Source organism: Podarcis melisellensis (genome assembly GCF_964234715.1).
Source record: "Podarcis melisellensis genome assembly, chromosome: 3".
NCBI lineage: Eukaryota > Metazoa > Chordata > Lepidosauria > Squamata > Lacertidae > Podarcis > Podarcis melisellensis.
Genome location: NC_138530.1, coordinates 14460378 through 14478170, shown reverse-complemented (window position 1 = coordinate 14478170; position 17793 = coordinate 14460378). Strand labels below are relative to the sequence as shown.

Below are 17793 nucleotides of genomic sequence, written 5' to 3'. Positions count from 1 at the left end.
AAGCGGGGAGTGAGGCAGAGTGGAATGCTCCACCACCACCAACCACCACGGGCAGAGAGGGTGATCTCCCAATATTAAGGAGAACAGGGAAGCACACACGCCCCAATGTACCCTTGTGTAACCAAAGTGCTACTCCTGCTGGGAAAAGGAAAACGAGGGGGTGAGAGAGGGAACAGGGAGCCTCCTCCTGCCATTGCTAGGAAGGCAGATTTTGTTTCTCTTGTTTGACAACGCTGCTGGTCAGAACAGCAGCCACGGAGCAGGCAGGCAGCGACCGTTTCAGGGCTTGCGGAGCCTTTCCAAGAAGCAAGATGGTTCTCTCGGGCGGTCAACGGGGTGCATCTCACGAAAGCGACACAGAGGCCACCACAGCTCCCAACGCGCTCCCAATCCTGAACCCAAGCAAGTTATCCGGAACAGACGCCTGCTGCACACACCCTCTCCCGCTGGCGGGTACCTTTTCCCTCCTCCCCGGAGGACTAAACTGTACAGACCGTCAGGCAGAGGAGCTTTGTCCCCCAAACAAGGGGGAGGAGCCTTCTTTCCCCACCTGCCCCTCCCAATATGGACCCATCCAGAGGGCTGGAGAAACCAGGCTGGCATTGGGGAGCCTCAGAAAAAGAGTGAAGGCTGCCCTCCCCCTTTAAAGCTTCATCTTCTATCTCTGGCCACCTTTGCAAGCAAGCTGAAGGGACATAGCGAGCAGTGCTACCACCACCCCTTTCAGCAGAGACTTGGGGGGGAGGAGGAAGGGAACTGGGTTAAAGCCACCCTCTCCCCGCGTGAAAGAGGCTGCAGCGCCCTCATCTTCCCTTTCTCCGCCTCTGCCGAGGGGGTGTGTCTTCCCCTTCCCCTCAGGTGCATTGATGGGTTTCTACTCCAACAGTCCTAGCGATCGCCCAGAGCCGGTCTCCTCTCCCTCCGGCCATCGAGGGCGGCTGGCTCCCTCCTCCTTCATGCCCACCTCGGTCCCTTGCGCTTCTCTCTCTGTGCCCCATGATTCTCTCAACCATCAGCGAGAGAGCAGGCGCACAAAACCTCCGAAAGATCCCCGGTGCTCAACGCCAACAAAACCACTGGATCGCAACCCCCCGCGACACCACAAATGGCAACAGGATTACTGCGCCTTTTTTGCCAAGCAGGCGCCTGTACATAGGCTCTGGCTTCGCCAAGGCAGGTGATCGTTGGCTTCCCCAAACCTCCGTGCAGGCAGGGGAAATCATTCCTCTCCTCCGCCCTTTCCTAACCCATCGATCCTAGATGGAGAGGGGGGCAGAGAGAACCCCCAGCAACTAAGCCCCACTCCATGGGTGCTTCATATCCAGAGTCCACTCGCACCCCGCCGCCACGTGTGCGCGCCACCCTCTTTCCAGGTGGCCACAGGCGAGGTGCTCCCCGTCGAGGCTCTCAACCCCCTCGTCCGTCCCTCCCTCCGCCGCCCAGCCACCCGTGAACCCACCGTGTCCGCCTCGTAAGGAAGCCGGGGACCTGTAGATCGCGATAGGCACGGACGGGTGCTTGCTGCTGCTGCCATGGAAATGGTGGATGTGCGGCGCCCCTAAACTGGAGGCGCCCCACGCCACCCCGAGGAGGCCGCTGAGAGTCAACGGGAGTATCCAGAGCAGGGCCAGGCGGCCTCGCGACGACGGCGCGGGTTCGGAGAGGGCCAGCTCCCCCATCCGTGGGGGCATAGCGGGGCGGGGGTGTCCCCCCACCCCAGCGCGGCGGCAGCAGCCAGGCAAACTTTGGGAGAGGGAGCCGCGCGCGGGCGTCTCACCGCACCAAGCGGCGCGTCGTCGGAGCTGGCGCTTCTGCCAGGCACCGATCCCTCGCCCGGAGTCCCGTCTTGCCCCGGAGAGGCCCCACCATCCTTCAGAGGCGGCCGAGGAGCGCCGCCGGGTCCCCCAGGCAAAGGAATCGCGGCGGGGACAGCCCCGAGGAGCCTCCAGCGCTCATTCACGCGGTAGCTCCACTGGCAAGCGACGCTCCGGGGGGTCTATTCCATAATCCACAAAGCGAGCGTCGGTCGACGGGGCGGGGGGCCGACGGGGCGCGCACGGGGCGCCGGATCCCCGGCGAAGAGCGGCGGCGGCGGCCGCGGGGGGCAATCCATTCAGCGGAGCGAGCCACGAGCGTTTCCCTCGCCAAAGGCGCGCCAAGAACGCACGAGGCGGCGGCGGCGGCAGCAGCAGCTCCCCCGGCGAGCTCCCTCTCGCTCCCCGCTCTCTGCCTATTGCCAGCGAGACGGCGGCGAAGCAGGGGGACGCGGCGAGGCGGAGGAGGAGGAGGACGGCGGCGGCGGCGGCGGGCAGGAGGCGGCTTTGCAGCGAGCATCCATTGCCCGCGTCTGCACTGAGCCAGCGCGGCGAGGGGGGCGGGCGAGAGCGAGCGCGGAGCGAGCCACGCGGGCTGGCGGCGGAGGAGGCGAGGCGAGCGAGCGCTATGCAAATCTGCAGTCTCCCCACAGCAAATCACCGGCGCCGGCATGCAATGCAGACGACCGGCCGAGGGGGGAGCAAGGAAGCGGCGCCGGCGGCACCTGATGCCCCTGCGCTCGGGAGGGCTCCGCCACAGAAGCAGCAGCGAGCCATGTGGCAGCCGGGCGCTGCGGCGCGCACAAGGGCTGGGGGGCGCTGTACTCGGCTGGGTACTTTGGGGGCGGGGGAGAGAGACCAAGACAGGGCCGGTGCGGGATCCGTGGAGGTCGCAAAACTCCAGATATTTGGGGTTGGTAAAAATGCCGACCCTGTGTTCAAAGGGTGTCCCGTTAAGCTAGTGCGTCTGGGAGAGTTTAGCCGGAGTGGGGAGACCAGTGGCCACCGGCGCTCAGAGATCAAGGCGCTTTTTAAGGAGCAAAGGCGATCCGGTGAAGATACGGAAAACTCTCTGTTCTGCTAGGATGAAGATGTTGATGTTTGGTTATACAGTGGTACCTCGGGTTACATACGCTTCATATTACATACGCTTCAGGTTACAGACTAACCCAGAAATAGTACCGGAGGTTAAGGACTTTGCTTCAGGATGAGAACAGATATTGTGCTTCGGCGGCGCTGCGGCAGCGGGAGGCCCCATTAGCTAAGGTTAAGAACAGTTTCAGGTTAAGAACGGACCTCCAGAACGAATTAAGTACTTAACCCGAGGTACCACTGTAATTATCTCTATAATCCTTGTTTATTTATATGGTGTCATAAGTGTGCAGAAGTCGGCTCCCTGCCCCAAGAAGTATGAAATTCGACAGGGGAAGATAGTAAGAAGGAGGGTGAGATGTGGTCGTTTTGTTACACCTGTTTAGGCTTCAATACAGGGCTCAGTACTGTCTACACCAGGGTTTCCCAAATTGGGGCATTCAGCTGTTTTTGGACTACAATTCCCACCATCCCTAGCTGGTAAGCCTAGTGGTCAGGGAAGGTGGGAACTGTAGTCCCCAAACCAGCTACTCACAGAGGTTCTCCAAGGTTTCCAACTTGGCTCTCTCTGGGCTCTCCTTGAATGTGCACTGAGCTGATCATGTGCTCTGCCACTGACTTAAGGACCTTCCCCAAAGGATTCCCTCCATTGCCTGAATATGCACATGGCAATGTTGCACCATTCACACATGCATTGTCCTCGCTTGGTGACTTCCAGATCCACAAGCAAAGTCTTGCATGTAGAATGCATTGCAGCATCACTGCAAAAACTTGCTTTGTGATGGAGCCACTTTGCGCACTCACCTGCCAACTGCCGAAATAAAGCAAAGTATACGCACATGTAAACCAGCCCTAATGCCGCATGCAGGAATGAAGAGGTTCCAAACCCACATCTCATGATTTCAACTATCAACACATTTCCTAACAGTAAATTTTAAGGAAGAAGTTTCCAGCACTGAAACCCTGCTGAATTTTTTCCTCTTCGTTTTAGCAATGCTAAAAAGGTAAAGGGACCCCTGACCATTAGGTTCAGTCGTGACCGACTCTGGGGTTGTGGTGCTCATCTCATTTTACTGGCCAAGGGAGCTGGCGTACAGCTTCCAGGTCATGTGGCCAGCATGACTAAGCTGCTTCTGGCGAACCAGAGCAGCGCACAGAAATGCCGTTTACCTTCCCGCCAGAGCCGTACCTATTTATCTACTTGCACTTTGACGTGCTTTCGAACTGCTAGGTGGGCAGGAGCAGGGACCGGGCAACGGGAGTTCACTCTGTCACGGGGATCCGAACCACCGGCCTTCTGATCAGCAAGCCCTAGGCCCTGTGGTTTAACCCACAGCACCACCCGCCTCCCATTTTAGCAATGCTACAACACTGCTAAAATAAAGGAAGGCGGGGTGTTTACCTTAGTGGTGGTTTTAGTGCAAACCTCCTGAGGAAGAATCCTTCATTTTAGCAGCACCTGGGTGCCTGAGTGGTACCCAATTTCAGGTCTTTAAAGCACCAAATTGCCTGGCATCATTGTGACATAAAAGGTAAAGGTAAAGGTACCCCTGCCCGTACGGACCAGTCTTGCCAGACTCTAGGGTTGTGCGCTCATCTCACTCTATAGGCCGGAGCCAGCACTGTCCGCAGACACTTCTGGGTCACGTGGCCAGCATGACAAACTGCATCTGGCGAGCCAGCGCAGCACACGGAACGCCGTTTACCTTCCCGCTGGTAAGTGGTCCCTATTTATCTACTTGCACCTGGGGGTGCTTTTGAACTGCTAGGTTGGCAGGCGCTGGAAACGAACGACAGGAGCGCACCCCGCCGTGGGGATTCGAACCGCCAACCATGTGATCGGCAAGTCCTAGGTGCTGAGGTTTTACCCACAGCGCCACCCACGTCCCACTCATTTGCTGTATACTTTTATTTATTTATTTCGTTTGCTATCTATTTAATAACTGAAAACAACTGAGCAATTCGTCTGGGACACAACTGCTGGAAAAGAGGTGCATAAAAGACTAAACAAACACACCCTTGAGGGAAAGTATCTGTTCCTGTGAACAGATAAATACCATTAATTAAAGAGGATGGGAGGAATGTACCTTGACACTCGTGCTGCAGCCCTTTCTAACATAGGAGAGCAACAGCAACCACTTTGCTCCCTCTCTTGAATTAGGAGGAGATGTAAGTGACATACACCTGTTAAATTTGGCCCTTGCTTGAACCGTAAAAGGATCTGGCATGTGGAAGCCAAAAGGTCCCTCACTCCTGCTATGAACCATAAACAAACATTAAAAGATTTACGAAGGTGTATGTGCGATGTCGCTTTTGGTGGTGTCTTCCTGAGACTTATTTTCAAATTCCTGCTTCATCATGAAACTCTCCAGTGACTATGCACCAATCACTATCACACAAGAGCCTGGCAGGGTTGTTGGTCAGGAGAAAACAGGGTAATGCTTTTGAACACTTTAGAATGTGTGGAGCATTTTGCCTTCATGATTTCATTCATTCCTACAACAACCCTGTAGGGCAGGTCATTCTTTGTGCCCCATTTTGGGGGGTTGGGAGAAGTTGAGGAAGAGTCATGATTTGAATTGGTGACCTCCGGGTTGTTGTTGTTGTTGTTTTAATGGTTATTAAGGGTCCTTAAAGTAAGAGGAAGGTTTTTCAAAAACTAAAAAGCATTCTGGAAAGCTTTGCAGAAATAATAACTCAAACAAACATAAATTCCCAAGAGCAACACACCAAGACACCCTTAAAGGGGGGAGGGAAATGCTAGAGTTCTATTCAAAGAACTGTCAGAGACCAACAAAGGATATCCCCACTTGTAATTGAATGCTATATACTTCAAAAGCAGCTACCTGTTACAGACACAAAGCCCTGGCAGTTCCCACACCTGGGCACAACAAAGTGTGCTAAACACTAACGTTCAGTTTTCTTTGTTCTAGCATTTCTAGATCAAACAACATTTTCTGCCATTATATGTTTTTTTTTGGGGGGGGGGCAAGATTTAGTAATTCACTCTCAAGCCGGTGCTCTTTGGTCGACAAGAAAATTGAAAAGTAATGCGTACACTTCTGCCCCTGTGTTTTATAGAAGCAGATTACTTAATGCTACTCACATCTAAACTTGACAGTTTGCTTATGCTAAAAAGCTGCTCTTAATTACACACATGGCAAAAGTAACCACAGCAGTCCAACTGGAAAAAGTTTAAGAGAGAAGCAAAAAAATGTATCTCTCAACCTGTCACTCATACACATTTGACAGGGGTGCAGGCCCCCTTGGGAAGTAGTGGACTTTCATTCCTTAGAGGTTTTTAAGCAGGCATTGGTTGGCCACCTTTCATGGTTGCTTTACTTGAGATTTCTACATTGCAGGGGGTTGGACTAGATGACTCTCAGGGTCCCCTTCCAATGCTGCAATTCTACTAATACCTTGGGTTACAGACCCTTCAGGTTGTGTTTTTTGGGGTTATGGGTGCGCCGAAACCCGGAAGTACCGGAAGGGGTTACTTCCGGGTTTCGGTGGTCATGCATGTGCAGAAGCACTCAATTGTGCTTTGCCAATGTGCAGAGGCGCCAAATGGCAACCTGTGTGTGCGCAGACGCAGCACTGTGGGTTGTGAACGTGCCTCCTGCGTGGATCATGTTCACAACCCAAGCGTCCACTGTATTCTATATCCTGAATCAAGTCTATATAGCAGAGAGGGCCGCATAGGACACGCCCAAGGGCTTTCGTGTAGATGTTAAACAGCAGGATTTGTTCAAAATCTGCATGAATATCAAAGGCGCAATTCATATATACAGGCGGCGACAATTTTAGGTGCATCCAACTGACATGCAATCACTGAGGCACAGGTCCTTTGGGACATGGAAAAAGGCAGAATGGGTGTGGGGTGGAATGGGGGGGGCATAACTGGGCAGGGCATGCACAAAGGAACCAGGAACAGAACCCCCATGCAAAATTGACCCTGCATGTAGTTCAATAACAACCCATTGACATCCCTCCCCCCGCCTGTGATTTGCTTAAAGTTTAACTGGTTGAATAATAAGTTACCCAGTGCATTGAAAGAGGCTTCAGAACTTGGGGACTCTCAAGCAGCTTTTCATCCTAGCAGGGATACTATTCTGGGATGGTAGTAAGACAATCCCTGCCCCCAACTTCACCAACAGACACACATGGATGTTTCGGACCCCCATCAAAAGCTAACCCACATAAGAACACAAGGAAAGCCTGTTGGATCAGGCCAATGACCCAGCTAGTCCACCATCCTGCACTGGCTCCCAGTGGAGATTCGGGACAGGTTTAAGGTGCTGGTTTTGACCTTTAAAGCCCTTTGTGGCCCTCGTATTTACGGGACCGCCTCTCCTGGTATGCCCCACAGAGGACCTTAAGGTCCATGAATAATCATAGTTCAGAGGTCCCGGGCCCTAAGGAAGTCAGATTATCCTCCACCAGGGCCAGGGCCTTCTCAGTAATGGCTCCGACCTGGTGGAATGCTCTGTTACATGAGACCAGGGCCCTGCAGGATTTAACTTCCTTCCACAGGGCCTGTAAGACAGAGCTATTCTGCCTGGCTTTCAATTTGAATTTAGCCTGATCTTTTATTCCCCTTCCTTCCCTCCCCTTCCCCCCTTTTTTTTGAAGATTACACACCCTGTGATCCCACAGCTAATTTTCCCCTGGTCTCCTTGCTGGCCCAAATAGGTCTAATTTAGCCAGCTAGCCCAAGTGATCATCTAATGTTTATTGGATGGATTTCCCCCCTAAATTGATTTTTGAATTCTGAATTTATTGTTATTCATGTTTTATATTGTATTTTAAGCTGGTTTTTGTTGTTGCATCAATTAAGTGTTTTAAAATTGTTGTTAGCCGCTCTGAGCTTGGTTTTCTGAACTGGGAAGGGTGGGGTATAAATAATAATAATAATAATAATAATAATAATAATAATAATAATAATAATAATAATAATAGTTATTGTTATCCTGCTTTCATAGTGGCCAACTGGATGCCTGTGGGAAACATGCAAGCAGGACCTGAGCACAAGAGCCTGTGGTTTGTGTTGAGAGTCAGCGTCCCTCTGAAGACCAAGTGTCAGAGGAGATGCAGTAGAAGGCTGTTGCCTTGATGCCCTGTGTGGGCACTTTGCGATGGAACAGATGGGCTGCTGTCTGAAGCAGGATGCTGAATTAGATGAACTGTTGGTCTGATCCAGGAGTGCATACGATCTTGGAAGCCAGTGTTTTGATTCAGATGCTGGACAGCTCCCCAGAGAGCAGGCTGGCTTTCAAGGGTTGCTGCATCCCTTGATGTACACTGTTGTTTTTTGAAACTGCTTCCCAGTATCTCTCCTCCCTGACTCTTAGGATTAGTGTACATCTTACTAATTTTTTTTTTGTTCATGAGATTCTACCCAGGATGACAGAACCACAAGTGAAACTGGGTCGACTTATATTCTATCAGATTCCATCATTCTTTTCTGGACCTGGAGGTGTTAGATATGATTCCCCCCCTTCACAGTCCTTAAGTATACAGCAAGCCTGTGAGGCAAGACACTAATCTTTATATTTTACAGAACTGTTATAGTTTGCATCATTTAGATTCCCTATCCAGCCCTTCACTGTGAAGTCACAGGGCGGGTTACACCAATGTAAAAATACAAGGTCAGCGGCCAGGGAACGTCTTTGACTTGCCGGCCAAACCAGGTGAGGGTAGCCAATGGGTCTTAAACCCTTGGTGAGTTAGGAACTTTGTCTGCATGCAAAGACAGGTTCTGGCAGATTGAGCGGACAAGACGAATAGTGGGTTCAACAGTCAAGAAGGCGGTTTCTGCACATGCTGTAGAGCAGCCTTTCTCAACCTGTGGGTCCTCAGATGTTGTTGGACTACAACTTCCATCACCCCTAGCTAGCAAGGCCAGAGCTCAGGGATGATGGGAGATGTAGTCCAACAACATCTGGGGACCCACAGTTTGAGAACCGCTGCTGTAGAAGGATGTGAGGGGGAGATGGGGCTCATCAACCTGGGAAGGTAGCCCATCTTGGGGAAGGAAAACTCTGGTCCTAAACCTCCTCTGACTTCTTCAGGAGAAGAAAAGGCAAAGGTCTAAACCTTACACACATCTGGAGTGGAGTCCCTAAGATAGTTGGATGGTGCCTTATGCACCTCCTTCCAGCAACTCCTGCACCCAAGGGGATGCTCTGCTTTCCTTTGGACCACACCAGCATGGCCAAGGGGGGGTATTGCCATATGGGCAGCCCAGGACCTCCATACACACTGCCCAAGCTTGCATCCCAGAGAGGTCACCTCTGTGCTGCTAATGCAGCAGTTTGACTTCACCCCCCCCAGGCGCACTCCATTGCTTCTTGAGACAAATTAATGCCAACACCAAATAGATAGATACATAGACAGACAGGGACCAGAAAAGGTGTGTCTTTAGCATATGACAAAGGTTATATAACACAGATGCCAGACAAACCTCGGTGTTTGTGTGTGTGTTTGTGTGTGTTCCACAGCATAAAAGGTAAAGCTAAAAGTACCCCTGCCCGTACGGGCCAGTCTTGACAGACTCTGGGGTTGTGCGCCCATCTCACTTAAGAGGCCAGGGGCCAGCGCTGTCCGGAGACACTTCCGGGTCACATGGCCAGCGTGACATCGCTGCTCTGGCGAGCCAGAGCCGCACACGGAAACGCCGTTTACCTTCCCGCTGGTAAGCGGTCCCTATTTATCTACTTGCACCCGGAGGTGCTTTCGAACTGCTAGGTTGGCAGGCGCTGGGACCGAGCAACGGGAGCGCACCCCGCCGCAGGGATTCGAACCGCCGACCTTTCGATCGGCAAGTCCTAGGCGCTGAGGCTTTAACCCACAGCGCCACCTGTGTCCCCGTTCCACAGCATAGGTTCTGCCAAAGAGAAAGAAACTGAAAGCAACTGACCTTGACCCAGGTCACACAATCAATCCAGATTGGCTTAAAATCAAGGTTCTCCAAAATAAAAATCTAGGCTCCTGGAACATGGAAAGCTGCCTTATATTGAGTCAGACCTTTAGTCCATCTTGCTCAACATTGTCTACACTGATGAGGCTCTTCCAGGTTTTTCAGGCAGGGGTCTCTCTCAACCCTACCTGGAGATTCCATTGAGGATTGAACCAGGGTCCTTCTGTTTGCAAGGCCTCTGAGTTACAGCCCTTGGCAATGATACACCTGCTTTATTTATTATCTGCATAGTAAAAGTGTTGTTCACCAGAATTGCTGATACAGTTGAAATCCAGTTATGCGCTTCTCATGCATCAGATTTGGTGCATGGACCCCAGAGTGTACTCTTGCAATGAAATGAGTTTGTGGGGTTCCTTATTTTAACTGGACCTCTGGATTTTACAGGACCTCTGTGCATCCTGACAACACAGCAGGGGAACCAAGCCTCTCAAAACCTCTAAAGCTGCAGAGTTTCACAACAAAAGCCTTCAGATTTGGTGAGCCTGGATGAAATAAGGTGATCTGTACAAAAAGGGGAACCCCAGCCATGAGGCATAGCACAAACAAATAAAGGTACAGAGGTACCTCGGGTTACATACGCTTCAGGTTACAGACTCCGCTAACCCAGAAATATTACCTCAGGTTAAGAACATTGCTTCAGGATGAGAACAGAAATCGTGCTCCGGTAGCGTGGCAGCAGCAGGAGGCCCCATTAGCTAAAGTGGTGCTTCAGGTTAAGAACAGTTTCAGGTTAAGAACGGACCTCCGGAACGAATTAAGTACTTAACATGAGGTACCACTTTATAGCAAGGAGGGAAGTGCAGTGCTGGGTCATGTAAATGCAGGCTGAAATTCCTGCTTGGCTGTGAAGAACACTCTCTTTTTTGGGCAGGGGGGAGTGTTTCCTAGGCAAACCACCACTTTCCAGAGTTGTGGTGAGGGTAAAAATTGAGGTTGTTCTCAATTGCCTGCTCTGAGGTCCTTAGACAGAGGGCAGAAAGAGCGTCAAGAGGACAGAAACAGCAGAGAAAGCTGCAGTAATTTAAAAGAGTTTAAGAGATTATAGCATAAAGCAAAAAGGTCAGGTGAAAAACACCCCCCTTTCCTTATGAGAAAACTGAGCAACCATTTCTTTCCAATTTCAAGGAAATTGTGGCTGTCAGACATACTCATCCCTTTCATGTTTTATTGAAAAAGCTTAATGAGGACTTCTTCGTTCTTGGAGTTAAGCTCCTAAATGAAAGGTAAAAGTTTAAAGCCTCTGTAGGTAAATATTATTAAAATATATGGTAAGCACCATGTCTTATTTAAAATGGGAGGAATTGCAGCATCTTTTTTCTCTTTCTTTTTAGCCACCTGCTGTCATCAGGGTGGAATATGACTGCTTTAGCCAATGTAGTCTGCATTGGGGCAGGGATAGAAATGTGGTCTGGGCTCATTTTAATCAGTACCCACCTGGGAGGAAGGGCTTTTGCTAAAACTCTGCCCACCAAGGAAAAAGAACAACAACAAAAAGGTTGGCTGCCAAAATGAGATGTCACTCACGGAAGACTGTGTAGATGTTAAAATTATGATCACATACTTGCCTAGGTGTAATGGACTCTTTGAACTTAGCATGTCTTAATTTTGCTCCTGCCTTTTCCTGGATTCTCCCCAAAGGGCATTCTCACATGGGGACAGGCAGAATTATAGTTGTTTCCTTTCTGAAAACACTTGGCTGATATTGCATCAATAGTGTAGTCCCTTCATTTAACAAACAAACAAACAAGCAGCACTCATCAAGCACATAATGTACTAATGAGACGAAGGCAGCAATTCTATTCACATTAACCCCGAAGAAAGCCCCGCTCAATACAGTAAGTACACATAGAATTGGGGCCTGCATGGTTGCAATCCCATGTACATTTACTTGGGAGCAATCCCCACCCAACTCAGCAGGACATGCACAGATAGGAAGAAAAGAAAACCATAAATACTTCTGTTTTATTTTTAGCTGCTGCAATTGGAAGGTGATCTTGAGATATGGGCACTCATGTATTTGTGGATGTGGACAGAATTCAAGCAGCTTGCAGACGGTCAGGTTTACATGGGGAGGGGAGAAGGAAGGAAAGGCAGTGTTGGGAAAGGCAGGGGCCAAAAGGAATCCAATAGGACAGAACTGTTTCCATTCCCTGACCCAAGCCTCCAAAGGCATATCTTTCCCACAAAAGGTTAAGTAAAATACATGGACTCAGGCATGTGCAAATGAGCTGACGTCTGAATGTTTTGGTTAACTGAGCTTTGGATGTGATTGTAATTCAACTTCAGTGCCCATAGCCCGTCTCAACTAACTTAGGGACTTAGCTCTCTCAGCTTTGCATCCCAGACTGCAACTAAGCCAAAGCACTTGCCACTGAAACAAACACATATCACTTCCCTGCTTAACCCTTTAGCCTTCACTCCCCGCAGCCCACATAGTCCCCCTTGTACAGAATTGTAGATTGTAAGCTCCCCAGGGCAGGGACCTGCACTCTCACACGACATAAGACTCTCTGCCTTCTGATGGCACTGTGTAAACAGTGATAAACATCAGCAACTCCCTGGAGATTGCTGCCAAATGCAGAGGACCAGAGTGTGCTGGTGCAAACAATGCTAGTTCAACAATCTGCTCACCCTGCTTGTGGATCTGTGCATCTGGGTTCAAAGCCTGTACTTATTCTGTACAGTGGTACCTTGGTTCTCAAACTTAATCCATTCCAGGAGTCCGTTTGACTTCTGAAACCATTCGAAAACCAAGGCGCAGCTTCCGATTGGCTGCAGGAGCTTCCTGCACTCAAGCGGAAGCTGCATTAGATGTTCAGCCTCTGAAAAACGTTTGCAAACCAGAACACTTACTTGTGGATTTGCAGCATTCAGCAGCCGATTTGTTCGACACCTAAGCTGTTCGGGAACCAAGGTGTGACTGTACCTCCAAATGGAATGCTGCACCCCCACTAAAAAAATGAATTCTTAAGCAATGGCTGCATCACTTTCATTCACATCGCAGCCCATAGGTCTACAGTGTGTCTTGCGTTACTCGTTATTAGGGTGGGGTGGGGGTTATTGATTAGGGATTAGCTACTTGAGATCCCAAGGGGCCAAGCTTGGCTACTTAAGGAGGAGCAGCTGGCTCCACAGTTGCCCCTGCCCCTCAATTAATTAGGTCTTCTTCATAAAGCTGCACATGAGAAAACAATCCCATGTGCAAACGGATTTCGTTGCTTGTTCAGCTTAAGCTGAGTTATTGCCTTAGCACTGGGTACATTAAGTAGCTGGGGACCTGAATGGCTGCAAGAAGCTGGAATGTATCGAAAAATTGCATTTCTCCATAAAGGGGGATGAAATCTTTTATCTGATCTGCCTTAGGAATAGTTGTGAGAGAAGCTGCGTGGCTTCTTCTGTAGCTTGCAAATGGCTGGAATTGGAGGATTGGGGGAAAGAGAGGTGTAATATTTGCCACAGGATTAGCACTGCCTGTGTGCTTGCTTCTGCTCTCCTGTGAATACTTGTTCAGCTGCGGTGGAGAACCTAAGGCTGGGGGACCAAATGCATCCCTCAGAGCATCTCTGTCTGGTCTCTGGGAGTCTCCCTAGACCACACCCCCTCCCAGAGGCCACACCCCATCAAATGCTTTTGCCTGGGTGGAAGGTGTCATTGACCTGTGATGTCGTCACTTGCTTCCCAGGAAGAAGAATGGATTGGTTTGTGTGTGTGTGTGCGTGTGTGTGTGTGTTGCCACCATGGGCATTATGTGTATGTGTCTTTTAATGAGCTGAATAGAGTGGAAGATTATGAGTCATGGGGGTGAGCAGTGTGTGCATATGAATTCAACAGTGCTTAGTTTAATTTTGGTTCTTATTTGTTTGTGTTGTTAACAGAGTTTTATAGATTAGGAACGCTTTCGTACTTTGTGAATCCTATGACTTTTTGTTGCAATTATGCCGTTTAGCTCATTTATTTTTTTTAGTTGTTTCGTTAATAGTGGTTTATAGATTATAATTGTTCTACTGATGATTTGTAATTGTTTCGCTTTTGATTTCTTAATTAATCTGTACGATTTGGGTTGTATTTGTGATCTTCTGTCATGCTGTTGTTATTTATTGCTTGCAAGCCGCTTTGCGATTCAACTGAATGGAAAGCGACATAGAAGTACAATAACTCAAATCAAATGAAAACTCTTCGCAAGGCAAGGAATGCAACCTGATGTGCAAAGAGTCACACCCACTTTTGCATGTGGCCCCGCCCACCACTGGAATGCGGACACCAGAATATTACCTGCATGGGAATGCCAGCTTCAGATGGAAGAAGGTTCCTCACCCCTGGCCTATGCACTTGTAGCCAAATGAAATACTACCAAATGCACCATCTAGTCCCTGAAGCATCCTTTGTCAACGCTGAAGGAAATTCACCCCACAAAGGCTTATGCTGCTCAGAGAGATAGCAGGGGCATGTCCCCATCTTGTGTGAGGAAGGCTTTCTCCTTTCCTCCCTGCCCTTGTGATTTTCCTCTCTTACGTTGCCAAGCCCGGTTCCCCAGAGAGCTCTGTGTTTATCTTGACAGGTGTTCCTGAGATCTGCCGCACCTCGGTGGAATTGCTACTGCCTGCTCAGAGGTACAGTGGAAAACATTAAGGCGGCAAACTAATGAACTTACCTTATTGCATTCCAAATCATATAAACCACACAGTGGGCTGGATTAATCTACTAATGCTTTTCTAATGATGCCTTTATTGGGCATATGGCACAAACTTGCTATTTCCTCCACCGTCTCTACTGGCGGAGCTTAAAATAATCAAAACATACAGATTATTTCTCCCCACACCCGGCTTTCCATTCTGCACTACACAAATAAATATATCAAACTCTATTGACATCCTAAAGCTTCTGAGATTGCCATTTTGTCGGTGTGGCCTCTGATTATTTCGCAGGACTAAAACTGTAACGAATGGCAACGGAATGGCAACGGAATAAGGGGGGCTGGGACACTGTGTTGGAAAGAGACAACGCAGATCATGGCCAAGGGATAAAGGGGAACTTGCCATTCTCTCCCCCCCCCCTGTTTTTCACTACATTGCATATTCTGAACTAGGCTACGGTATGTATTTTCATACCTTACTTGAGAGAAAGTCTCGCTGCACCCCTGAGCAAACAGACAAGATCAGACTGCAAATATTGTTACACTCACCTACCACTCCAAGAAAGTAGAAGTTGCAAGGATGCAGCAGTTACCCAGGTTTGAGGTCCAGGGCCGAGGGCCTTCTGGCGGTTCCCTCACTGCGAGAAGCCAAGTTACAAGGAACCAGGCAGAGGGCCTTCTCGGTGGTGGCACCCGCCCTGTGGAACGCCCTCCCACCAGATGTCAAAGAGAAAAACAACTACCAGACTTTTAGAAGACATTTGAAGGCAGCCCTGTTTAGGGAAGCTTTTAATGTTTGGTGCATTACTGTATTTCAATATTTTGTTGGAAGCCACCCAGGGTATAATAATAATAATAATAATAATAATAATAATAATAATAATAATCATTTATTTCCTTTGGAAAGAAGGCTTGTAGGCATTTTGGTGTTTATTTACAAATATACACACTGAGCGTAGGTGGCGGTACACCCCAAACACTCACACAGGCAGTCAAAGGCCATTGTTCCTGATCTGCAGGGGACACAGCCCACATCTGATAATGATTGCAAAATTCACTCTCATTTCTCTGGGTCCTTCTCAGTCCTTTGGACAGCTCACAATAAAGAGGAAGGGGCCTCCTGCACACCCACAAACCAGAACAGGGAACTTCACTCAGCTCACATACAGAAAAGCATTGACACATCAATCGCTCTTTTCCAATTTGGGGGCGTGCTCAGAAGCTACCAAATTGATTTCTGTGGTTACCTCCTGTAATGGATAAGAATTCTGGCCTGATAACTAGTTCTACAGGGACGCGGTTTGCACTGTGGGTTAAACCACAGAGCCTAGGACTTGCCGATCAGAAGGTTGGCGGTTTGAATCCCCATGACGGGGTGAGCTCCCGTCACTTGGTCCCAGCTCCTGCCAACCTAGCAGTTCGAAAGCACCTCAAGGTGCAAGTAGATCAATAGGTACCACTCTGGCGGGAAGGTAAACTGTGTTTCCGTGCGCTGCTCTGGTTCACCAGAAGCGGCTTAGTCATGCTGGCCACATGACCCGGAAGCTGTACACCGGCTCCCTCGTCCAATAAAGCGAGTGGAGCGCCACAGCCCCAGAGTCGGTCATGACTGGACCTAATGGTCAGGGGTCACTTTACTTTTACTAACTAGTTCTACATCCCCCAAGCAGGCTGCATCCAGCTCCTCTGAGAGAGAAGTGGTGTCCAACCACCCTAGGTATAGCAATAACTGGTTTATGATGCCCTGGGTTATTAGAGCAGAGCAATAATCATTTTGTAATCGTGGAGCTTTCTTACAACTTTTGAGCGGCAGCTTGCTTATTTGCATCATATGCTTATTGATTCGGACACCGTTCTTGTAATAAGCAGAATGCATCAGGCATGTCAGTGTTTGTTTTGCCGCATGCATGCAGGTCTCCACACCACCTCCTTTTCTTCTGGGAAGTCATAAGCAAGACATGCTTCTCTGCTTATCTTCAGCATTTGCTGTTCAGAGATGCACTGCTTCTGAACATGGAAGTCAGACTCTCCAAGTGTCCCTATTTTCCAAGGACAGTCCTGGATTTACAGAAGCCATCCCAGTTTCTGATTTGAACCCAGAATGTCCTGCTTTTCCTTAGGATGTCCCTATTTCCATTGGAGAAGTGTCAGAGGGTATGCAACCCTGAGCCAAGGAGATAAGTAACTATCCAACCTTTAGAAGACATCTGAAGGCAGCCCTGATAGGGAAGCTTTTTTTAATGTTTGATGTTTTGTTATGTTTTTATATATGTTGGAAGCCACCCAGAGTGGCTGGGGCAACCCAGTCAGATAGGTGGGTTATTATTATTATTATTATTATTATTATTATTATTATTATTATTATTGAATAGGACATCCCTACTTTCAGCAGAGAAATGTTGGAGGGTACGGGACAGTCAATTTCTTTATCAGGGCTAATCATAAGTGATAGGCCTGTTTTCCATAGGTTTATCTAATCCAGGCACCCCCAACCTGCGGCCCTCCAGATGTTTTGGCCTACAACTCCCATGATCCCTAGCTAACAGGACCAGTGGTCAGGGATGATGGGAATTGTAGTCCAAAACATCTGGAGGGCCGAAGATTGGGGATGCCTGATCTTATCCCTTTTAAAAGCCCTTCAAGGATCAGTGTGCTTGTGCAGCAAATTAAACTGTAACATTTCCCCCCTTTGTTCTTTTTCTTAAACCTTCCAGGTGCAGCTGGAAGGTTGCATTATTGAATGCTCCACCTGCTGGAAGTGCAACAGCAGAGATCATCCAGCGTGCCACTGAATGGGTTAACTCTGTCAGTGTTAAACTCAACTAGCCAAGATGGGAGCCTGTTGAGGTGTTGCTTAGCAACCAGGCAGAGTGTCATGACACTTGCTGAGGCAGCACATGTCCTGACTAGCTGTGTAGTCCTGAGGGAGTTTTCCCTCTGTGTATTTGGTTTAATGTCTCCCTGCTATATACAACGCCTGAAGTAAGAAAGACAAAACCTCCCTGTTTATTTCTCCTCAAATTATACACAAATCTGTTCAGCTGGCTTAGTAAAGTGCTGTCAGGACTTTGTCTGTGTTATCAAAGTGACTACATGCAATGGGAAGTCGGGGAGACCAGGATTCGAATCTGCACTCTGCTATGAAGCTCACTGGGTTGACCTTGGACTGGTCACCATCTCTTAGCCTGGCCTACTTTACAGGGTTGTTGTGAGGATAAACTGGAGGAGTAAAAGAATCTTGTATACTGCCTTGAGATGCTTAGGGAAAAGGTAGA

General features: G+C 49.1%; 1 protein-coding gene across 33 annotated transcripts in view; it reads right to left on the bottom strand.

The window, feature by feature from the left end:
• The window catches only part of NRXN1 (neurexin 1), a 981700-nt gene that overhangs the window by 340258 nt on the left and 623649 nt on the right, over window positions 1-17793 (bottom strand). For 2 of the 33 annotated variants that reach the window (XM_081903691.1, XM_081903693.1), the window contains exon 1: window positions 1460-1758. The exons of 29 other annotated variants lie outside the window; for them this stretch is intronic. In XM_081903691.1, coding sequence (XP_081759817.1) covers window positions 1460-1691 — 232 coding nt within the window. In that variant the 5' untranslated portion in view covers window positions 1692-1758. Of the gene's footprint in view, window positions 1-1459; window positions 1759-17793 lie in introns of those variants that run through there. 2 more of the 33 variants (XM_081903694.1, XM_081903695.1) reach the window with 1 other exon arrangement.